This window comes from Xyrauchen texanus, chromosome 22, assembly GCF_025860055.1.
Source record: "Xyrauchen texanus isolate HMW12.3.18 chromosome 22, RBS_HiC_50CHRs, whole genome shotgun sequence".
NCBI classification, from domain to species: Eukaryota; Metazoa; Chordata; class Actinopteri; order Cypriniformes; family Catostomidae; genus Xyrauchen; species Xyrauchen texanus.
This window is the reverse complement of record NC_068297.1, coordinates 29,207,616-29,232,087: the sequence shown is the minus strand read 5'-3', so window position 1 is coordinate 29,232,087 and position 24,472 is coordinate 29,207,616. Positions and strand designations below refer to the sequence as shown.

The following is a 24,472-nucleotide window of genomic DNA, read 5'->3' as shown; positions in this document are numbered from 1 at the left end:
TGTGGTAATGAGAATATCATAATGACCATATTTTGTGCATTGTGGTAATGAAAATCATAACATCATTGTAGTAGTAAAATATTTCACAATGTAAAAAATGTTAACAGGTCTACTTTCCTTAATTTTGGCAATTTTTCTAATGTGACTAAATGTGTTTATCATAAAGAAGATAATTATCTTTGTGTTCTATGTGTAACATTTAGGGGAAACTGTTTTTGTATTTCTCATGTCATCCTCCGTCAGAGATCAGAGCGCGTGCGCTGACGCGTCTGGCAAACGGTCAGTGCCGACAACAGTCGCGCAGGAAACTCCGCCCTGTTGACAACACACGCGCCGCTCTCACAGCGCAATGGTCTCCTGGATTATTTCTAGGCTTGTGGTGTAAGTCTTTATTCTGCTTTTGTAAAACATTGCTTTTGGTGTGTATAAGAATCGAGTGCATTATCTTATACGAATAAGCAGTTTTTCTGCCTTTGTGGGCCTATGCGTTAAGGCAAGGGTTTTTAGTCGACCTCTTAACTGTAGGTAGATAACATAGACTACAGTAGGTTTGAAATGGTTAGGATATATATATAAGGCCCCATCAAGCCTGGCTACTATGTAGACACGATGATATTATAGTGGTGTGACTCTAGACCCAGAGTAAACTATGAGTTAATCTATAGATGACTGTCCAATATAAGAATTAGACAAAACCAAGTGACACTGTAGTGAAGTATGCAAGAGAACAATGTGATTTCATGTTGAATTTGTGCACTTTATTATACCCTTGTGTTCAGTGCAAAATCTAAATCTAGATCTTAACGATGTAAAATGTGATTATATTGGTCCTAGTGTGGAATCGTAAATACAGTACAGGTATTGTGTCTATAGCCTAATAAAAAGACAGTGGGATGGGTCAATCTGATGGCCATCGATCAGTGGATTATTATTCACAATACGCTACATTTTATTTTTCACCAATTATTTGAATTAATTTGAGCGATTTTATGCGCTTTTTTATTTATTCTATATACATGTAAATTTATTAAATGTAAATGTTTTATGAGACTTCCGTTTTTTTTTTTCATATTATGTTTAGGCCTATTTATTTATTTTTATTATGTGTTTATTTGTTTTTGCAACCCTCGCGCTGTGCGTGCAAAATCTCTAAATAGCTGTTCAATTAATTTTAGATCACAATATCCGATGACACTGCACTTTCGTCAACACTTGTGCATTAAGATGACCCGAGAACGGTCTAAAACTATAGCCTACCGCAAACATTTGTGCTGTTGGTTGGTGTGTCCTAGTTAGGCTCAAGTGTTTCTGGACATGTTATTGTTTTGTTTTTTGTTCCCTGACGGGTTTCTTCACAGAAGAAAGGTTTGTTTGCGGGTCGGTCATTTGATCATGTGAGAGGTGCAGCTGTTGACTCAGACTGCGAAGTCACTGATACTAAAAGTTGAAACGCTTGAACACACGTTTTTGGTTATTTTATTCGGTTACTTTCTGAACACCCGTTTTCCATGTTTAACCTACGGCTGAGCCTTCCCATCTAGCGTCGTTCGTGCCGCCCCGTTTGCATATAATGTTTTCATTGCGCCCTTGAACAGCAGCATTCACTTGTCAGGTCTATTTTTATCAAGCATGCAGAATGTAAACTTTGAATATTAAAGGGGGTCGTACAGATCATCCGCCTGGTAGACGTGCTACAATAGCTAAAGAGTAAATGAGCCTCCATATGCCTTACACAATTGCAGTTATATAAAATATCAGTAATGGAAAGGGAGTGGAGCAAGATTAAATTACAATTGGTTATTGTTATATAATAACGTTGCCTAATATTGAAATGGCATTATTAGTGGAGACTGGGAATCACTATAACATTTATTATTTGCAGTTAGTAAAAAGTGTCACAACTATCCATGCTCTCCCTTTCTATTTTTGATCATTTCTCTCATAAATGGTCAATTCATTTTCTTTTTCATTATTTCTATTTAAATAATATTGACTGTTCCTTTAAAAATCAATTATGTGTTTTCTGCTGAGATCATTAGAGTACAAGATGACTTAATCCAAGCTATGACAATTATAATGAATTTTGTGGTATACCGTTGAACATTCAGGATCTCATGTTTGTTGCATCTCTAACAGGCTCATATTTGGTACCCTTTACCCCGCATACTCCTCATATAAAGCTGTTAAATCGAAAGATGTGAGAGAATATGTAAGTATGAGTCACATACTGTACATTTCTACTACTTAATATTTATTGCTTTATTCCTCCTCTTGATTTTATGTGCTGTAAACCTTAATGTTGTCATTACTGGAAAAATCTATTTATCTTAATTAAACATTACTTGATATGAACATCTAACTACACTAATGACAAAATGATTACTAATTATTCTATATGAACTTAATTACACAAGGTTTGGAGACACCATTACTGGGAACAAGTTTACTCAATCAGTGTAGTAGAGTCAACTTATTAGGGTTTTTAGTGTGTGCCTGCTCATTCATTTGCTGTAATTACCATGTTTACTTCAAACAGGTGAAATGGATGATGTACTGGATAATATTTGCACTTTTTACTACAGCTGAAGTGATTACTGATATATTTTTATGCTGGTAAGTACATTGTGCCAATAATGACTTCTGTTGAGTCATATTGTTATAGGAATTACTCATGTTTTAATACTGTTGATGCTTTTTGATGTGGGCTACAGCCAGCTTGACATGTAAGACTTATTTTGTTCTTTGTTGAAGGCTCCCTTTCTACTATGAGCTCAAAATCACCTTTGTGGTGTGGTTACTTTCCCCATATACAAAGGGATCCAGTGTGCTGTATAGGAAATTTGTGCACCCGACACTGTCCTCTAAGGAGAAGGTAATATAATTTATGTGATCTGTTCGCTTAGTAGTGTATTGTTTTTCGTTTTGTGGCTGTCTATTCATTTCTATCCTGTTTAGGCTGAGCAAATGTTCAAAGCTGTCACTAATACACTTATTTAAAATTTCAGATGGACAAATTAGCAGGCAGCATCTTTATTAGTGAATCTCAATTTTCCAAACACCAATGGTTTTAAGGGCAGAATTCCCCCCAAAATAGAAATTATATTATTATTTACTCACCTTCATGTCAGCCCAAACCCATACTGTTACATGTTATGTGGAAAGTAAAAGCAAAGCATTTTATTAAAAATTGTTATGCAGCTCTTTGCATACAGTGATAGTGCATATTGATCAAGGGCTGTCAAGCTGCAAAAATTACAAAAACAAAACACCAAAATTACCATAAAACTGTCCATATCACTTGTGGGCTACATTCCAAGTCTTCTGAAGTCATACTAAACCTTTATGTGAAGAACAGATCTTCATATCTGCCAAAGCTCGTGTACATTGAAACGACATGAGGTAAAGGAAAGTAAAAATGACAGAATTTTCCTTTTTGGGAAAACTATCCCTTTAATGCTAATAACTGTAATTGTTTGAGTTGATGGGTGCTCCTGAGGAAGTGTACATTTGACCCCTTTTTCCCATAACTTGTTGGGGTGATTTCCTCTGCTCTTTATTTTTGTGACAGGAAATTTGTCAGGAGAACACAATAAGGTCAAATTGATATGACAAACACAAAAACACTTGCAACAATATGTAGAAACTTGCTGAAATGTACTTTTGTAGAACAAAACAAAAGAAAGTACAAATACTTTCCTTTCCCAGTTTAATGTGCAGAGACAATTGTAAGTAAGCATTTGTAGGTTGATCTCCCTTAAAAGGCTAAACACAGTCGAAACTTTGTTCAAAGGGATTTACATTGATTGGACTAGTGGCATAGAAAATGCACTGCATCTTTAAGCAGTGAAAGTATCATTTAAAAAAAATGCATATGTGAACTTTTCTGACTTTCTGACTCTTTCTCAGGATATCGATGAGTATCTTTGCCAAGCAAAAGATAAAAGCTATGACACTTTGATGCATTTCGGGAAGAAAGGCTTGAATGTGGCGGCAACAGCTGCAGTAATGGCTGCCTCCAAGGTAGTAATCTACTTTTGCCAATTTGCTGACATGCATAGAAGAAATATTATTTATTATACTGTAATGGATTGTTAAAATTATTACATTCATCAATCATTTTATATATCACCATTGGGTACAGTTAAACATATCTCATATTTCATACCCTGAAAGTTGCAGGGATCCCACAATTATGTTAAAACATGGAAACAAACTGTTTTTCCTCAGCCTGGAATTGTGATGGAAATTAACATCATCTTAGAATGGGAAAGTTCTATAGCTAATTGATGGAAATGGACATTTCTATAGCTGACATAGTTATGAGTCTAGTTATGCTTTGCTCTAAAATATTTCATCAAATATTTCAGCTCTTGTGTACAGTTAAACTTGCTTGTAATCCATAGAGATGTCCAATTTGTGAACAGATTGTTCTTCTGAGTTGGTTGTTTTTGGTGAATTGGTCAAACCAGTAAACATATCACTCTAAATGATCAATAAGGAAATTGTCTAATTCAAAATGATTTGTAAAAACCCTTATCTAATAATCACAAACGTCTGGAAAGGTCATGGAACAGTCATTGTTATAAAGGGTGGATGGATGGATTTCGAAGTAAATATCAACTATGTTCACACCTTATCACAAAATAACCAAACAAGGCTAGTCAAACATCCACATCTTAATGCACAATTTGTATAAACAAAAAAGATTATAGATGATGGTCTTCAGAACACAGTGTGACAGTATTTATCTGACTCTCCATGATCCAGGGCCAGGGTGTTCTCTCCGAGGGGCTTCGGAGTTTCAGCATGCAGGACCTGTCGTCTCTCCAGGCAGAGGGCCAGACAAAAACCCAGAGTTCTTTAACTACTCAACCTGCAGCTGTGCAGAACAGAACACGCACCACAATGCGCAGCAAATCAGAGACTGTATACAGCAAGGGTAAGATGAATGATCACCACCATCTCTTTACCCTTTGAAGAGCATCCAACTATCAGCCATTTAGATTGGAGAGAATTCTAGCATCAGCCGATCAGATTTCTGCTAATCCTAATTAGTTCAGATATTTTTCTTGATCATGCCTTGTAAGTAATAGTTAAAACTACATTGGACTTAACAGCAAACATGGAACTTGAATAATGCAGCAAAGCTCTGTTACTCTGTTACTCTTTGCACATGCAAAAGTGCCATTTACTTAAAAGAGTCTTAAATGCATAGCAGCAAAAACAGTCTGTTTATTCTAAGGATCAGAGAGAGGGTAGAAAATGGTCACAGAAAACCAAATTATGACTGTTCTGAGTGCAAAAAACAAACATAACTGGACCTAAACAATACAAATATATGATATAACCAGAAGAATTTCTTGCAAAATAGGTATGAAATATTGATCTGTTTGTCACTCACACCTATCATATCACTTCTAAAGATAAAAATTTAACCACTGGAGTCATATGGATTACTTTTATGCTGCTGTGACAGGGTGGACGATTGTGCGGGAGAAAAACACACATGACGGACATGTCCGTAAACTATCTCTCTCTCCCGCACAATCCTCCGCAGTCGGCCTTTATCCCTCTCGGAGGCTTGATTAGCCTGATAAGGGACCGGGTGTGTATAATCAGACCCCGCCCTCCGCCCTGTCACAGCTGCCTTATGGGATATTTAGAACGTCAACATTTTGGCACCCATTCACTTGCATTGTATGGACCTGCAGAGCTGAAATATTTTTCTAAAAATAGTAATTTGTGTTCTGCAGAAGATAGAAAGTCATACACATTTGGGATGGCATGAGGGTGAGTAAATAATGATAATTAAATGTTTGGGTGAACTAACAGTTTGAAGTTAATTCATTTTAAAAAATTTGGTCTGAAAACAAGCATAGTTACACTTGTTACGCTTTCAAATAGACAGTATCTGTTTTTCATTCATAAGCAGAACAGCCAAATGGCCTGACTCATGTTTTTCAAGTGTCTGGTTTGTATTTAATCCATCGTTTTCTTATGAGGACTAAGAAATGATTTTAAAGGGACATTTCACCCAAAAATGAAAATTCTCTCATCATTTACTCACCTTCATGCCATTCCAGATGTGTATGACTTTCTTCTGCAGAACACAATTTGTTTTTGAAGAACATCTACATTTACATTTATGCATTTGGCAGATGCTTTTATCCAAAGCAACTTACAGTGCACTTATTACAGGGACAATCCCCCTGGAACAACCTGGAGTTAAGTGCCTTGCTCAAGGACACAATGGTGTTGGCCATGGGGTTCGAACCAACAACCTTCTGATTAACAGCCCTGTGCTTTAGCCACTACGCCACCACCACTCCACATCTATCTCTGTAGGTCCTTACATAGTGATGTGTGATTAGTTGAAAGAATCATTTGATTTGAACAAAAATATTCAAAAAGTGGTTTGAATGATTCAATTTGCAAATCATGAATCCGAATCAAATCTCCTGTAGGGAAGACAAGAATCTGCTCATGTAAGTTAAAAAAAATGTTGACTAATTAATTTGACAAGTTTAGGCTTAAACATTATGAAAGCTGTTAAATAATATTTTTCTGGTGGGTGATAAAGTGTTGTATTTACTTTGTAGGACATTTATGCTACATTATGTGGTAACTAGGGTTTTCTGGATGGTTGCTAGGGCATGCTATGCAGTTGTCAAGGTGATCTCTGCTGTGTGTATTGGCACATTGCTACAGTATGTGGTTGTCAGGTTGTTACTGTGCTGTTGCTAAGTTGTTTTCTGTGTTTGTAGCACATTGCTCTGCAGGTGCCAGGGTGTTCTAGGTGGTTGTCAGGTTGTTGCTATGCTATTGTTAAGTTGTTTTAACTCTATTTTTAGCACATTGCTCTGCAGTTGCCAGGGTGTTCTGGGTGGTTGCTGGGTGGTTGCTTATTGGCCCAAATGAAAAGAGCCCACCCCCACAAGTCTCTGTTCTGGTCACTAATATGACTCAACTCCCTCCTTCAGTGTACATTTTTTATGGACTGTGGTGTTCATTTACACTCATCCCATAAATATGATTATTCTGATGTGACTTGAATGCACCATTAAAAGGACAGTTCATTTAAAAATGAAATTTCTCATAATTTTCTCACCCTCATTCGATCCTGGATGTGTATGACTTTTCAGAGGAATATTGCTGTTATGTAGATCAATTCAATGTAAGTGAATAGTAGCCAGACTTCTAAAGCTCCAAAAAGCACATAAATGCAGCATAAGAGTAATCCATTAGGAGGGTTGGGAGGGTTACTTTTGAAATGTATTCCACTACAGATTACAGAATACATGCTGTGAAATGTCATTTGTAACATATTCTGTTAGATTACTCAAGGTCAGTAACATATTCTAAATACTTTTTTTGACTATAAAAACTCTGCCAGTACAGTAAGACAAAATACACATCATAAGAAAGTGTTTCACCACTGTTCAAATGCACTTTGGATCGCATCATTTATATGCATAAATGTTTTCCATTTGAAAGAACTAAATATTAAATTAAACAAATGACAATAAAATGCAAATTAATCTCTTCAGTAATCAAAATACTTTTTGAATGTAACTGTATTTTAATTACCAATGATTTAACTGTAGTGGAATACAGTATTTTATTTACGTAATCCTGTTACATGTATTCCGTTACTATCCATAAGACTCCAGTGGTTTCATCAATTTCTTCTGAAGGGATCCAATTTGTTTTGGGTCAGAATAGACCAAAATATAACTCCTTTTTCGACTATAAATCTTGACATTTTAAGATTCAAGCTCGATTACACTTCCTGTAGCGCACTAGAAAGTGAAATCAAGCTTGAAATCATGATTGTACCTAGAGATTGTAATGGCAAGATATGCAGAGAAAATTAGTTACAATTATGTTTGTTCTCACCCAAAACCGACTGAATCACTTCAGAGGACATTTATAACCACTGTAGTAGTATGGATAACTTTATTCTCCCTTAATGTGCTTTTTGTAGCTTGAAATGTCTGGCCAACATTCACTTGCATTGAATTGACCCATAGAGCTGTAATGTTCTTCTAAAATCTTTGTTTGTGTTCTGCAGATGAAAGAAAGTCATAAACATCTGGGATGGCATGAGTGTGAGTAAAGGATGAGCACCACCAATCAAAAATGTTGCTATGGGTTTAATGAACTGTTCCGTAATTATGCAATTTACTTTTGATACTTAAGTACATTTAATATCAGTTACGTTAATACTTTTACTTAAGTTGTTTCTCCTGAGCTACTTTAAATTTTACTTGAGTCAATTTCTATGAAGGTATCTTTACTTTTACTCAAGTATGACAAATTGATACTTTATACAACACTACATAAAAGTAATCAATACAACTTCAGTGGTTTCATCCATGTCTTCAGAATTGATATGATAGGTGTGGGTGAGAAACAGATCAATATTTAAGTAATTTTTTATTATAAATGATCCTCCCTGCCTAGTAGGTGACAATATGTATGAAGAATGCAAATCACCCATAAACAAAACAAGAATGTGAAAGTGGAGATTTACAGTAAAAAAGACTTAAATATTTAACTGAATTATCACTTTAAACAATGTTCTAGCAGTATGAAAATGAAACGTGAAGGCACAAATAGGTTATTGCTTTGATTTATGTAAAACAGCAGTAGATCATTTAAGTAAATAATAATTTAGGAAAGAAGTAGACATTTTTCCTTAAGTTGTTCTTTTGTATAGGCTGGGAAAAATGGACCTTCCTTTTTTAGATGTTCCTGTTCGAGCTTATATATATAAGAAGCCTATTGCAAAGACTGTTTAGGAAGACTGTGCAGCAAAATATATCAGAAACCGTTTACTGAAAAGCAGGAAGAATATATTGTCCCTTGTACCAACAGTTTGTTAGAAGCATTGACTTTTCCCTACTAATTATTTCAACACAGTCGCATGAGAATTCATAAGGACAGTACGAGATGGAGTTAGTACAAAAACACATGACTTATACAGCAACCTATCCTATATGCTTCCCTCACAGAGGTTCAAATTTATTTTTAGGTTTAGGTTTGGGGTTAGGGGTAAAATGATTAAATATATTATGAATGCATGTTCTGAACCCAAAAGTTTTGCTTTCTTCCGTTATAAACATCTGTTTTTTCATTACTCTCATGGTTAGGTTTATGGTCTTTGTAAGGTGTTACACTGCATTCTTATGTTTACATATGCCTTGACACACATTAACAAGGAAGAAATGAAACATCTGGGTCGTGGTCTAAGGGGACACATGGAAAGCATGTGTTATTGGCCATACGTTTTCTTATGCATTCGCCATCTTGTACTATTCTTAAAGGGGTCATATAATGCCATTTTTGTACAAGTTAATATGAATCTTTAGGGTCTAAATGAAAACTTTGTAATATACTTTTATTAAAAATTCTCATTAGTATTTTAAGAAAACACTAATTTTACCTGCTCAAAAACAGCTCTGTTTTCAGCACGCCGTTCAGTGCATATGACTTTAAATGATAATGAGCTTTGGTCACCCGCCCCTCCGTACACAGTTTTTAATAACACAATAACCATAACGCGTTGTTCATTATAAACGTGTGATTATGAATTATATTGAGAACGTCGTAACGTTATGGAAAACATGCCGTAATGTACCCTGAGTGTAAACATTAGCCACATTCATTGTGAAGCGTGCAAGTGATTTGCAAAGATTAATATAAAGGTTAATAAAACGTTACACTTACTTCTTCTGGAGGGGCAGAGGGAATATAAATAGTTGGTACCGAATCTTTTTTCAGCAGCTTCTTAGCAAAACCAGCTTTATACTGACCCTGGTTTATAAAGCAGTCTGGTGAAAAATGATTAGTGCAAACATGAACGCATTGACGTTGCTCGTGGGGAATATTCCCATCGTAAACAAAACTCAGCCACTGGGTCTTCAGCGGTTCAGATTTAGGAACATCAAAATGACTGCTGTGTTCGTTATTACACCGAAGAACAGAACACCCACAATCGCTTAGGCACCATTCTGCTTCAGTGTATCAACAATGATGACGGACTATGATTGACAGCTCGCTCACGAGCGAGGGCGGGTCTGTGTTGAAACACTGCTGTCAATCAACAATCCTGGGAGGGGCGTCTGACCGTGTGACGTCACACGGTTGAACGGCTCGATTTGAGGCAGGGGAAAATATATAAGGAGATTAAAACAAAAACACTGGATGGATTTTTATCATAATAGGATGGTTGTGTACAGGCACAGCCAACACACATTTCAGTACAATCAACTTGAAAAAGTGCATGTACCATTATATGACCCCTTTAAGAATTTTCATGAGATCGGATTGAATTAGTAAATCATTATTTTCACTCTTTTTAGATCTTTCTGTAATGAAATTGATCTAACTGGATCTGAACAAACTTCAAATTCAAAGTTCGAAGACTAAATATTATGTACGCAATGACAGAGTGATACAAGAGATATGAAACTTGCACAGCTATATAAGAAACCAGATGTAAAGGAAATTTTATTTAACAGATATTACACAAAGATTCTTACTGCTCAATGCCATTATTGGCCAATCAGAATCAAATATTCCAAAGAGTGGTATAGTTAAATAATATTTACAATTTAATTGCAGTTGTAGTCATAGTTTGTGTTTTAATGTACTGTTCAGGCCATGATTTTGACATGACCGATTATGAGGTCTTGAACTTGGAACAATGCACCTCTAAGGAGCCTCCTTGTCCTCTGACATCCACACCTACTCCCACTCCATCTGAGCCCCTCACGACTCCAGCACATGCCAACAATACTCCGGTGCTTTCACCCCCTGAGTTCTGCCAGGATAAACCTGCACTCCATCCTTCTTCTCCACCTGTAGCCAAGGAGGAGCCTCAGGATAGGGGGAAGGAGGGATTTGCCACTTGTGGCTCACCCCAGCTCAGATTTAAGAGGCGTGCCCCAGAGGTACCCCATGATGGCTATGCTTGACACGCCTGCCTGCACTGGAGACTGTGTGAGCTTTGTTGTCACTAACCCACTCAAACACTAACCAAAGCTGCTGATTAACTAGCAAGAGTAAGAAGTCTATGTTTCTGACAATTTTTATTGATATTGGATAGCTTGAGCACTTAAATGTCTTTTAATGTCTCCAGAGCCTGAGGAATTTGAATTCTTTGACATATTGTTCTCCTAGAACAGTTATGGAACAGAGTATATTGGATATCACCAGTTTATGTCATTAAAAGTATCAAAACTAGCAAAGTTCGCAGAGCTTGCCGTTTAAACATCCGATCCTCGCATGGCATCCACGTGACTGGTCTCTGACACTCTTACCAAGGTATAGCATTTATGAGAGATCACAGCTAGCACTCAGTTATAGTGAGTAATAGGACAGAGATCAGTGTCTAAAATGGCCCAGAAAGACAAGAAGTCAGAGACTATTTAGCAGTAACTTCTATTAAATTGAATGGGAGAAATTGGAATGCCCAACCAAGAAGCTATAGCGCCCAATGTTAGGAGCTGCACTGTCGTGACTGGAAATAGCCTCCCGGGAGTGTTCAAAAGATGGCTACAAGTGGACTGACTTGCTAGAAAGACTTTGCTTAAGTCTTTGTAATGGAAAAGAGACAGGCTTACACAAGCTTATTTGTAGGTCACTTGGTTGGTACAAATAACGACACTTCAGAAAAATCTAATTTCATACTGTGTTAGCTATGTACGATTAAGATTAAACATTTTAATTTCAAACTTTCCATTGTAAAAAATTATTTAGCAAGCGTGTGTGTGTGTGTGTGTGTGTGTGTGTGTGTGAGAGAACAGATGACTTGTAATGCCAACAATGACAAAAAGATGGCTGTACAGCTAGACTTACCGATGCCCTGGTTCTGTGTGTTTGTGTGTGTTCTGCATTGTGAGTGTGTTTCCCTTTTGTCACTCACTCGACGTTGTGTCGATTGTAGTGACACAAGGGGCTTCTTTCGGGAGCCTCGGATACCTCTGAATATGAAAAGGCTAATGAAAAATTGGTGAACAGAATTTGCATGTCCCGCCCACGGACATACTGGTATAAATGGCAGGGATAGTGCATCTGTTCAGTCAGATTCTTTCTTCGGAGCCGAGCAGTTGTGTGTTCAGCGAGCTGAGAAAGTCACTAATGTTCCACTCACCTCTAGAGAGCTTTGCTGTTGGATCTACGGTGCATTGCCAGCGGCTGGGTCGCGATCACACCGAGGCAGCGTTTGTGGATGGCTCATGTACTCATTGCGAGAGTGAGCGCTGCTCAAAGCCACCCCCCTGGTTCCTTTCTTCCCGGAGGTCCACGACGAGCTAACGAGGTCGTGGAGGCACCTTTTACTACCGACCTCCTTACTCATCTGCTCTCACTACCCTCTGCAGACACGGAGGTCCCCCAGGTGGACAAAGCGGTTGCGGTGCACATGTGCCCGCAAAGCGCAACCACTTGGCGGGATCGCCCTGCACTCCCCTCCAAGGCCTGTAGGACGACGTCGTCGCTGACAGCGAAAGCCTACAGGGCCTCCGGACAGGCCGCTCTGCCCTGCATGCCAAGGCCCTCCTGCAAATTCACCAGGCCAAGGAACTAAAAGATCTACATGTGGGTAGTCCTGATCCTGAACTGCGCTTAGATACCAACCTTGCCCTCCGTGCCACGAAGGTCACAGCGCAGGCACTCGGACAGTCGATGGCCACCCTTGTGGTCCAGGAACGTCATCTATGGCTGAACTTGGTCGAGATGTGGGAAACTGACAAAGCCTGCTTTCTCAACTGCCCAATCTCCCAGCTCGGTCTATTCGGCGACACCATTGAAGACTTTGCCCAGCAGTTTTCAGCGTCTGCTCGCCGAGGGCGTCCCCTGCGGCAGCAAGAAACCAGCATGTAGCTCCCCCTCAACCAGGGCCGAGTTCTTAGCCCCAGCGTAGAGTTACCCGCAGGAAGCGGACTCCCCCGTCTAACGAACCTCTTTAAGGATCCGGAAGGCTAGCAAGTGTTCCTGAGACGGACCACACCTTCCAGGAGTAGAATCCTTGGTTTCCTTATTTTCATTTGCAATAAAAGCGATTTCCTCATCCCCTGGGTCAGCTAGCCAGTGCAAAACACCGTTCTCACTGTGCCCCGGCATCAAACCCTTAAAGGAAAACTTACTGGCCTACTCGGACTTGGTTTTCGGATGTTATGCACCTCGCGACAGCACCTCCCTGGCAAATTCCCCTGAGAAAAGACCTTCTTTCTCAGGGACAGGGCACCCTCTGGCATCCGTGCCCAGACCTCTGGCCCCTGGACGAAATGCGGAAGATCTGAGTGGTCTGTCGTAGACACGATCAACCAAGCCAGAGCTCCCTCCACCAGGCAGCTTTACGCCCTAAAGTGGCGTCTGTTCTTGAACTGCTGCTCTTCCCAATCTGAAGACCTGCAGATGTGCGCAGTCGGGTCAGTGCCCTCATTCCTGCAGGGAAAGCTGGAGGGTCGGCTGTCCCCTTCCACCTTGAAGGTGTATGTTTGTGTACCTATTTGGACCACACACAGAGCTTTAAACTCTCTGAGCAGCTCTTTGTTTTATTTGGCGGATAGCGGAAAGGAAACACTGTCTCCAAACAGAGGCTCACCCACTGGGTAGTCGACGGCATCGCATTGGCCTATCGGACCCAGGCCGTGTCTGCCCCCTTGCGGATTCGAGCACACTCTACAAGCAGCGGGTTGGGCAACACCCAATACCTTTGTGAGATTCTACCCATATCCGGGTTGAGTCGGTTTCGTTGACTGACCGGGTATATACCTCTTGCGCTAGTACCTTTCCCCTCCACTGAGGTGAACACATGCGCTTTTACTCCCAGATGAGTTCTCAAACTCACGCTCCCTGGATGTTCTTCCTCCCCAACCCTCTGGCTCACGAATTCAGCGGAGGAATTCCCAGCTGACCCGCGTCGCCATGTTTGTAGAGCTCCTCCCTCATTAGGCAGAACCCACCACTGCGCCACTTCCATGTGTGGCGTAACGGGCCCATGTGACATATTTGTTACATATTTACCTCCCCAGCCTGGGCAGGATGTGGTCTCTGCAGGGTCTTTTCCCCCGAAAGAATAGGACTGGAAAGAACGCCTTCCCCGATGCATATTATAGCTAGATGGACCAGCCGCATCTAACACTCCATGGGGAGAAACATAGAGAGAGAAAAAGGCTTTGGCTGGCACGGCCTGCTCCCATGCTTGTCACGTCGCTTGTTCCCACCCCTCAAGGGAAAACCTTGGTTGGATGCCGGGAACCTAGTAAAAACAATATAACGTCTTAGTGGGGCATTGGGGAAGGTTACGTGCAGTCTGATGCCCATGCTCCTTTGGCACGCTACAGCTTGCTGCACCAGCATCAGCAGATCACGTAACGTGGTTCAGTGTAGTTGCCGCTATTGAATAGGGACCCCTTGTGTCACTACAATAGATACAACGTCGAGTGAGTGACAGAAGGGGAACGTCTAGCTTACTAGTGTAACCCCCGTTCCCTGATGGAGAGAACAAGACGCTGTGTCCCCCTTGCCACAACACTGTACCAAGCTGCTGTAATGGCCGAACCTTATTCTCGGCTCCTCAGTGCAGAACCTGACTGAACAGATTCACGATCCCCACCATTTATACCCGTATGTACATGCAAATTCTGTTCGCCAATTTTTCATTGGCCTTTTTCATATTCAGAGGTATCCAAGGCTCCCGAAAGAAGCCCCTTGTGTCACTACAATCGACACAATGTCTCGTTCCCTCCATCAGGGAACGGGGGTTACACTAGTAACCTAGACATTTACGTCTCACCTCTTAATTTCTGAGTGTGTGTGTTTAACATTGTGGCTGATATATGTTTTTTATTTTTTATGACAAATGTAAAAAAAAAAGTTCTCTGTTATAGTCTGACCATTTTGTTTTTGTGTTTATGTTTTGCACTGAGGATGTTATAGAGTCTCATATCGCATGTTTTTTTGTTTGTTTGTTTTCTTGCATTGTGGCTGATTTATTGATTGTATTTGGCAGAAAATGTTTCTGTTTTTTGGTCTTTCCCATTCATTTTCAATGGTTGGTCAATTTTGACCACAAATACCGAAGATGTCACTTTTTATTACGACCACTTAGACTTATTGAATCAAGCCCAGTTTTCTTTTGTATGTTCAGATGGAAATGGAGGAAAAGACAACAAGTCTTGTACTGCTCAGATAAAGGAATTTAAAGGAAACAACTAGATAAAGACAAAGTGTGCATAGATCTCTGATTTTACCAGCTGATTCTGTGATGTATCTGTCTGTTCTTCTCTTTCTCAGCCTCCTCCTAGAACCCTACGACCTGTGACCAACTCCAGATCAAGGAATGCCCTCACTTCATACACTGAAGCCATGTGACTATACATATGCTCCGAGAGTGCTTTAGCTCTCTTTCCTGCAACATGAGTGGACGCAAAAAGAGACGGCAGAGAAAAAAAGAGGAATGCAGCCAAAATGTTAAAATATACAAAAGCAGCCTTGCTCTTTAATGAGGTAACTAAAGCGATGTGCAAACCTTTCGCTTCAGATCTTTGACACCCAAGGGGGAGGGGCATCCACTGAGGTAACACATACTATATGTGTACATACTGCTGCACTGAGACTTGTCGGGGGTTATCGAACTTGTTTTGTACATATTTATTGTGTGTCTGAGTGTAGATTTTGGTATGATTTTGGGAGAAATAAATGCATGCATGTCATTTTGGTTTTGTGTTTTGAGACCCCTCATACCATAACCCCCCACCAACCATACATCTTAGTAGAAATGTCTACATCTAGAGAAGCAAAATTAAAATATATTAAGCTTTGTTTTCAGAGAATATATCTTGACCCCATTGGCAAATTTGGATGTTTTTTCATACTTTTTCTCCCCAATTTTGGAATGCCCAACTCCCAATGCACTCTAAGTCCTTGTGGTGGTGTAGTGACTCGCCTCAGTCCAGGTGGCGGAGGACGAGTTGCCGTGCATCTTATCACATGGCTTGTTGAGCGTGTTACAGCAGAGACATAGCGCATGTGGAGGCTTCACGCTATTCTCCACGCCATACAAGCACAACTCACCACAAACCACACTAAGAGCGAGTACCACATTATAGTTACCACAAGAAGGTTGCCCCATGTGAGTCTACCCTCCCTAGCAACCAGGCCAATTTTGTTGCTTAGGAGACTTGGCAGGAGTCATTCAGCATGCCCTGGATTTGAACTCGTGACTCCAGGGGTGATAGTCAATGTCAGTACTCACTGAGCTACCCAGGCCCCCTATTTCTTCTTGTTCTTAAGCATAAACCTCACTAAATTGTGTTAGATTTATGCTTACAACAATAAAAAAAACTACTTACCAACAGGGTAAAAAAAAAAAAAAACAAGTTCTGAAAAAAATTCTGAAAACAAGTCTTAAAGGAATAGTCCACCCAAATTCTCACCCTCATGCCATCCCAGATGTGTATGACATTCTTTCTTCTGCAGAACACAAATAAAGATTTAAAAAAAAAAAAGATCTCAGCTCTGCAGGTCCATATAAAGCAAGTGAATGGTGACCAGAACTTCGAAGCTCCAAAACGCACATACAGGCAGCATAAAAGTAATCCATACAACTCCAGTGGTTAAATCCATGTCTATTAAAATGATGTAATAGTTGTAGTTGAGAAACAGATCAATATTTTATATCTTTTATAATAAATCTCCACTTTCACTTTCCTCTTCTTTTGTTTTATTGGCGATTCACATTCTTCGTGCATATCGCAACCTACTTGTCGGGGCTGGTCAAAGTAGTAGATTTATTGTAAAAATGTACTTAAATATTGATCTGTTTTTCACTCACTCCTATCATATTGCTTTTGAAGACATGGATTTAATAACTGCAGTATGGATTAATTTGATGCTGCCTTTATGTGCTTTTTTGGAGTGTCAAAGTTTTGGTCACCATTCACTTGCATTGTATGGAGCTACAGAGCTGAAATATTTGTGTTCTGCAGAAGAAAGAAATTCATACACATCTGGGATGGCATGATGGTGATTATATTAATTTTGGGGTGAACTATTCCTTTAATATCTTGCAATTTTGCTTCTCAAGTAAATGTATCTTCATTATTATTATTCAAGGATGTTTTGATATTTTTACTTAAAAACTAGACAAAATGATTGATTAAGGAAATTATTTTCTAGTTTATGAACATACAGGAATGTATCTTTTTCTTTAGGGAGCTGATTACAACTACAGTACTAAGTAGCAATGAGTGTTTCTGAGACCGTCTTTCTTAAAATAGTCGTTCTAAATGAACATTTACTGCACTGATAAGGTTGGTGTGTTTGATTGCAAACATAACATTTATTTAGTGATTTTTGTATCAACAAAGGTTTTTCTGCTGAGTGTGACCTTTGAATACAAGCTTCTAGTTCAATAATAATAATAAAAAAGTATTGATGGAAATACCATTTATGACGTTGTGCACCTAAAATGATTTATTATGTAAAATGGATGGACAATGTGTAATGAACTAACAGTAAATCAACCACAAAATGTACAATAGTAATTGTGCTGTTAGATTTAGATAAAGCTGCTCAACAAACATTTCTTAAAGGCAAAGTTAACCCAAAAATGAAAATTCAGTCAACATTATTTACCCTTATGTCACTCCAAACCTGTATGGTTTCTGTCTTCTGTGGTACATGACAATTGAATTTTTAAAGAATGTACTGGTCTCAGTTTAATTTCTATAGTAGTTGTCTTTTAAAACCTGTTCAGTTACTTGATGTTGCATGCACTCACATGAAATGTTGACAATCTGAATGTGTCCCATATCTTTGAGCATCTTCAGTATTACTGTTAAAGCACCAAATCAGAGTTGAGTAGGCATTAGTGCTGCTGTGCCGCCCGCCTCTGTGACATTCATGCTACAGAGAAACACAAACATAGAGAGAGTTCTTCACTCACTGTAGAGTAGCTCTAGTAGCATTCAAACATCCAGTTATATGGGGGAATCAAATAACTTCCTGTTTGATCCTAGAAAGGTCAAATCACTGTGAGATAACTGTATCACAGCTTAGTGTTGTATCATTTCTAATCACAGTTGTGTGTATCACAGTAACTTGGAGCTGTAGATTCCTTGTATGTCATGGAGAGGGCAGCAGAGTATCAACTGATTTAAAGGCATGTTTCAAGATCCACATTTGGATCCTGGAACACTTGATATTCTATATTTAGTTTGAGAGTGTGACAAAGTGTTTTAGACTGTGAGAATGTAAATCCAGATCTCACAAACATGCCTTGTAGAATCAAAGGTGTGAAATCTTGTAACTCTTCTTATGAAATATTTCTTTAGAGTAGTTATATCAAACTTCATAGACACAGTGTCTGCCTCAGGAATACTTTTTGCCATTATATTACAATTATGTTTTTGGAATAGTGCTCAGAAATTGTGGATGAATTTAGCGAGGCAATGTCTGGATTTTATTTCACTCTTAAATCAAAAGAAAATTGTATTTGGCAATAAATGAAATGAAAATAGTTTTTTTAAGATTTTCTTTTTTTCCTGTTTGCATTAAAACAATTTTTTTTTTCTTCTTTGTAGCATTATGGTAATGATAATGTTGGTGGTATGTAAAGAGATAGTTCACCCCAAAAATGAAAATTCTCTCATCATTTACTCACCCTCTTGCCATCCCAGATGTGTATGACTTTCTTTCATCTGCTGAACACAAATGTAGATTTTAGAAGAATATTGCAGCTCTGTAGGTCCTTACAATGCAAGTGAATGGTGTCCAGAACTTTGAAACACCAAAATGCACATAAAGGCAGCATAAACGTAATCCACATGACTCCAGTGGTTTAATCCATGTCTTCAGAAGTAATATGATAGGTGTGGGTCCTATTTTATTTTATTTACTATAAATTTACACTTTCACATTCATCTTTTTTTTTTTTTTTGGTCGATTTTTATTCTCGGCACGAGAGTAAACGAGATAATGTTTCATTTTTGGATGAGCTATCCCTTTAATTATGAAAATAATGTCATGACACAAATAAATCTTAAAATGGTCTTAAATTTATAATAATTTTATCCCTTTTGATTTTGAGGTCATGTGTGACTATTGTGCTCAAAGGACGGATGGCATCTGGTTTCCTGGCTTCATATTTTTCAATCTTGCCAGAGAGATAAAAATGCAGCAGTTTCTTTCTGTGACATTGGTATGATTTTAAAGTGCTCTGTATGGAACCATCTTTGGCTTTGTACACCATATAAAAATGTTGACCATTGCCGAATTGTTTCTTTGAATAATCAAGTCGTTAAAGGCACAACCTTTGACATTTCTAACCATGGAAAGTCCAATTGAGTTGTTGAATACATTTCTGTCATTCAGTGGGAAAATATATGAAATACAAATATGAACTTACCCAATTTAATATCTACCAAATTGTGCAAAAGATTCATATGAATCTTATGAAATTTGGACTATGGATCTATGTTGGAAATGTTAAACTATGATAGAGAAACATTTTTAAATGTATGCTTAATCATGCCAGAGGATGATATGATTAAATTCATGGACTTAAGAAAAGGCTGTGCCTTTAAAGTCTATAACAGTCCTGGGTTTCTGTTAAAAACATTTAAAAAAAGAAATGACTTATTTTTGCCTGAAATGATTGTTTGCATTAGGTTGTTCAGACCACGTTTTAATGTAGCTAAAAAAAGACTTGAGAAAAGGGTGTCAAGATGTTTTCTTAAAATATAACAGCTTGCAGTATCTCCTTAGTAAAGTATTTCCATATTTCACCGCTGTCATGTCTGGCAGGCCAGAATATATCTCATTGTTCAAGGTCCTTTATGGAGAGTGAAAAAGACAGAAGTTGATGTAAAACAGTGAAATGATCTCTGTTGAAAAACCTCCAAATGTATTGCGTTCAGCTATTAAAAGGTGAATGTGAAGCCCTGGGTCATGTGACTTATTACTTCAACTGCAAAATACTCAACAAGGCTCCATTTTGAAAACATTTCCCCTTGTGAGCTGTTGTAAATAGCTGCACATTAAAACATGAAACCATCAGCAGAAAAGTGTAGAGAAAATTCAATATATTACTGCTATATTGATGCAAAATCATGTAGGTTTAATATAGATTTTTTTTATTGACTCACAGGTGTATAACATTGTTTAATAGTCAATTAATACACATTTGTCCAGAACCCAACAGAAATGGCGATACATATCTAATATGTTTTGAACAAAGACTGAAGAGATTTACACTTTGAGGTTAACTCGATCATGGTACTTCTGGTAGGGATCATTGAGATACCAGTTCCTTCTTTTCCAGAAGGATGTGGTCATTTTGTCCAAGAGTTTACACTGAGTTTTATTACAGAATACATGTTCTCGCAGTCGCTTCTTCCGGACTGCTGACTTCTTCCACAGCTTTTTCTTATATCCAGCCTAAAAACAGCAGCAATTTTAAAAGTTTGTGGCATGAACTATTTAAATTATAGACCAAAGTTTGCAGAATTAAGCATTTATATATTGTAATTCCATGCCTATATCAATCCTAGAAATATACAGTGGAGTCCGAAAGTCTGAGACCAGAACACAACTGAAAATGCTTTTGTTTAGCCTTTTTTATTTAAAGGATTATTCTAGGTTCGGTACAAGTTTTGTTCAATCGGCAGCATTTCTGGCATAATGTTGATTACCAAAAACATTTATTCTGACTCATCCCTCCTTTTCTTTACAGTTTTTCTGAATTGCTAAAACACATTTCTTGAAACCTTCACCCATTTTCTCACAACTTCAAACTCAAAACCAAATCTTCAAACAACATTCACCAAACCCCTGACCAGGGCTGAACTGGTAATCTGGCATACCTGCCATTTTCCCGGTGGGCCGACGCACTTTGGGGCCAATCAGGGGTGGACTGGCCATCGGGAGAACCGAGCAGGCCGGTGGACCGCGATAAACTAAAATGAACCGCCGCGTTATGCACAACCTACCACAAAACGGTGCCGCGATATGCAGAAAAGGACAGCGAACCATATGTAATAAAATACAGTAGTCCAACTGCAAACCCCCAAAGAACACTAAATGTAAAACACATTACAGAACACTCATTCAAACATGTTGTGCAACTGCTAAATGCTAAATTAGTGTTTCATCAATTCAGAAAAACAAAAAACGTCTTGGTTCCAGTGAGGCACTCACAATGGAAGTGAATGGGGGCCAACTGTTTTACATTAAAATACTCCCTTTTTAGTACACAGCATGTTGAGGCTCATGCTACTCTCTGCGACCCACACATGCCCCATTGAGAGCAAGAACCACCAATCACAAGGAGGTTACCCCATGTGACTCTACCCTCCCTAGCAACCAGGCAATTTGGTTGCTTAGGAGACCTGGCTGGACTCACTCAGCACACCCTGGATTTGAACTCACGACAGGTGGTAGTCAGCGTCAATACTCGATGAGCTACCAGCCCCTATATTTCTTATTTTTTAAGAAACGGCAGGATGAGTAAATCAATTTTTGTTGTAATCAACATTATGCCACAAATACTGTCGATTGAGCTTAACTTTTATTGAATCCAGAATATTCCTTCAATACACTTTTTTTTATTTTATTTCAAATGACATTATCAGTGCAGAACACTCTTTGCATATTAACATACATTTCAGAATTTCTATTTTTAGCATGCATTCAAGCTAGCATGGACTCACAAGTTTGGACAAAACCTGACGATTCATTTTATCCCAGCATGATCTGAGAATGTTCCAAAGAGCATCTTTAATTGAAGCAAGGAAATCTGACCTTTTGTACAAAGGACTTAAAGGGATAGTTCACCCAGAAATTACAATTCTCTCATTATTTACTCACCCTCATGCCATCCCAGATGTGCATGACTTTCTGTCATCTGCAGAACACAAACAAAGATGTTTAGAAGAATATTTCAGCTCTGTAGGTCCTCAGAATGCAAGTGAATGGTGACCAGACCTTGGAAATTCCAAAAAGTATATAAAGGCAGCATAAAAGTCGTATAATCCACACAACTCCAGTGGTTAAATCAATGTTTTCTGAAGCAAAATGATAGGTGTGGGTGAGAAACAGATAATCACAATAAATCCACTTTCAAACAGGCCTTTTATGCATGTTCAAGAGGGTTCTTCTGATTTTACTGATTCACATTCTTTGCATATCGCCACCTACTGGGCTGATTATATATATATATATATATATATATATATATTATTATTATAATTTTTTCAATTTGCTTTATCCCTCCCTTTCTCCTCTCTGCACAGTAGGTGGCTATATGAACAATGAATGTGAATCGTCAGAAAACAGAAGAGGAACTTGGTCCTCTCATTAATGCGCAGAGGAGGGCTGGTGAAAGTGCAGACATAAATTAAAAAAGGACTTAAATACTGATCAGTTTCTAACCCTTCTAAAGACATGAATTAACCAACTTTTATGCTGCATTTATGTGTTTTTTGAGCTTCAAAGATTTTGGACCCTGTTGACTTGCATTATATGGACCTACAGAGCAGAGACATTCTTCTAAAAATCTTCATTCAAGTGTTCTGCAGAAGTCAGTAAGTCATACGCATCTGGGATGGCATTAAGGGAAGTAAATGCTGAGAGAATTTAAATTTTTGGGCGAACTATACCTTTAACATGGTCAATGCCATTAATGTGCTTATATTTGATTAATAACCTAGAAAAAGTGTAGCATTGTAAAATTTTCTTATTCATGTAACGTGTTTGAAAATGTTCCAGGTTAAAATAGATTTTGAAACCCAGATATTCAGTGTGGTCTCAGACGTTTGGACCCCACTGAATGTATTGAATAATATGTCACAAGGCAATGACATTATGATTTACCTTCCTCCTCACCCACAGGCCACAGTGCAGCCTGAGAAACCTTTGCACAACTGACTTCACAGACTTCCTCTTGCCTTTCCTCAGACTGTAGTATGTCAAATTTCTGCTTGGCTGGAGCTTCAAGGAAGGGATGAGTGGGGTTACACTGCAGAACAGAACAAGAAAGAAATAATCAGACAAAACATGCAATATAATATCTACCATTAACAATATAATGACAGACAGACAGTCTTACCGATTGAGTAGGGCAGTCTGTTGGAAGGGACCAGTGCTATGAACAGGAGGCAGAGCTCTTAAAACATGTCTTTGTACTAAAGTAGAGAAGCGTGGTGTCTGCAGTGAGGCTCTGACAGCAGGAGTGACACACTCTCTCCCCAGCACCGACAGAGATCTCAGTAAACCTGATCAGGAGAGATGGAGACTGTTTTTAACAAATTACAACCAGAAGAATACATTGCATATCAACAATATTACCATTCAGGCATGTTTATTGGTGTATTGTCTTTACGTGTGCCGTTGATGCATAACGTGTAAAGTTCTTGATTTAAGTCAACATCAAGAATTTACATTAACATTCCTATGAATCTATAAGGTCCTTAGTAAGATAACTGGTCACCAATTTTTTTTTTAAACCATTTTAAAATCACAGTACAAATATTCCATGTAGACTCATAATAATTCTAAAATAATTAATAAAATATTCTCCACGCAGGACAAAGTACTTGCTGTCAATTACCCAATTACGAATGAAATGCAATAGATTTTCGCGTTCTACCACAATAACATAATCTTATTTTTTATTGTTATTTAGTTATCAGATACAATTAAATCGATCTAAAATGAATAAAGATAATTTTCATATAAGGGGAAAACATTATTTAATTGCTTTAAGCAATATTCAGCCAAGTGTACACACGTATCCATGAATTCTAGCAAACATAAGAGGTTTGAATTGCTTATATCAGTGCCAAGTAACGTTAAGAGTAGGCACTACCTAAAATAATTTTTTGCAAAAATGTTCGATCCCGTAAAATTTAAATGTGCACACATTTCAAACCTGAGAGACCTCTTGTCAAGGTGGCCGCCATCTTGACACTCCACTGACTACAGATGCCCGTTTAGGACAAACAAAACGGGTTACAAGAAAAGCGTTGTAGAGGAGTCAGCTCTGTTTTCAAGACACTAAACTTTTTTTTTTTTAAATGTAATGTCTTCGAATTAAGAAAATAATTACATAAATTACAACTTAAAATATACCTTGTATAACTTTTTATATAAATTGTTAAGTAATATAAAAAAACGAATATTAATATTATAGTAATATAATATTATATAAATCCTTAATATATTTTCCACCATAGTAAACATTGCAATGTCATCCTGTATTATCCACTTATAAAATTCCTCATGATGATCTACTTGGTACTTCATGTTGCTTATCTTCTAATAAATAGGCAGATAAGTAAAAATGTGGGTAATCATTTCTAAATATCTGCTCTTTCACTATGTAAACCACTATTATTTTTTGACAAAATTCCAGTTTCTACAGTTCTACTTGCTACAGTAAAACTGTTAACTACTGTCATCA

The 24,472-nt window shown here is 38.2% G+C and overlaps 2 protein-coding genes across 6 annotated transcripts; one reads left to right on the top strand and one right to left on the bottom strand.

The window, feature by feature from the left end:
- Positions 1-247: 247 nt before the first annotated feature.
- On the top strand, positions 248-19,945 carry LOC127662197 (receptor expression-enhancing protein 1-like). Of its 3 annotated transcripts, none has more exons than XM_052153288.1 (8): positions 248-381; positions 2,137-2,209; positions 2,537-2,613; positions 2,752-2,872; positions 3,907-4,020; positions 4,768-4,939; positions 10,663-10,955; positions 15,307-19,945. In XM_052153288.1, exons 1-8 carry the CDS (start codon positions 350-352, stop codon positions 15,382-15,384), a joined length of 960 nt encoding a protein of 319 aa, XP_052009248.1. In that variant the 5' UTR covers positions 248-349; the 3' UTR covers positions 15,385-19,945. The 3 variants fall into 3 exon arrangements, with proteins under 3 accessions (XP_052009248.1, XP_052009249.1, XP_052009251.1); XM_052153289.1 differs by lacking the exon at positions 10,663-10,955 and adding an exon at positions 8,072-8,108 and having other exon boundaries at positions 15,307-15,391; XM_052153291.1 differs by lacking the exon at positions 10,663-10,955.
- Positions 19,946-20,131: 186 nt separating this feature from the next.
- Positions 20,132-23,989, bottom strand: mrpl35 (mitochondrial ribosomal protein L35). Of its 3 annotated transcripts, none has more exons than XM_052154156.1 (4): positions 23,933-23,989; positions 23,120-23,285; positions 22,885-23,029; positions 20,132-20,451 (listed from the first exon to the last, which is right to left on the bottom strand). In XM_052154156.1, the coding sequence occupies exons 1-4, from the start codon at positions 23,970-23,972 to the stop codon at positions 20,263-20,265; spliced, it is 540 nt and encodes a 179-aa protein (XP_052010116.1). In that variant the 5' UTR covers positions 23,973-23,989; the 3' UTR covers positions 20,132-20,262. The 3 variants fall into 3 exon arrangements, with proteins under 3 accessions (XP_052010116.1, XP_052010118.1, XP_052010119.1); XM_052154158.1 differs by having other exon boundaries at positions 23,942-23,979; XM_052154159.1 differs by having other exon boundaries at positions 23,951-23,979.
- Positions 23,990-24,472: the final 483 nt, after the last annotated feature.

Bases quoted from the DNA above. Each gene is read 5' to 3' on its own strand.
- mrpl35 (XM_052154156.1), bottom strand. From the start codon at position 23,972: ATGGCGGCCACCTTGACAAGAGGTCTCTCAGGTTTGAAAT. The intron at 23,286-23,932 runs GTGTGCACATTT...TCTCCTGATCAG, and splicing joins AGGTCTCTCAGGTTTGAAAT to GTTTACTGAGATCTCTGTCG. The intron at 23,030-23,119 runs GTAAGACTGTCT...TCTGTTCTGCAG, and splicing joins CAGACTGCCCTACTCAATCG to TGTAACCCCACTCATCCCTT.
- LOC127662197 (XM_052153288.1), top strand. From the start codon at position 350: ATGGTCTCCTGGATTATTTCTAGGCTTGTGGT. The intron at 4,940-10,662 runs GTAAGATGAATG...TGTACTGTTCAG, and splicing joins AGAGACTGTATACAGCAAGG to GCCATGATTTTGACATGACC. The intron at 10,956-15,306 runs GTACCCCATGAT...TCTCTTTCTCAG, and splicing joins TTAAGAGGCGTGCCCCAGAG to CCTCCTCCTAGAACCCTACG.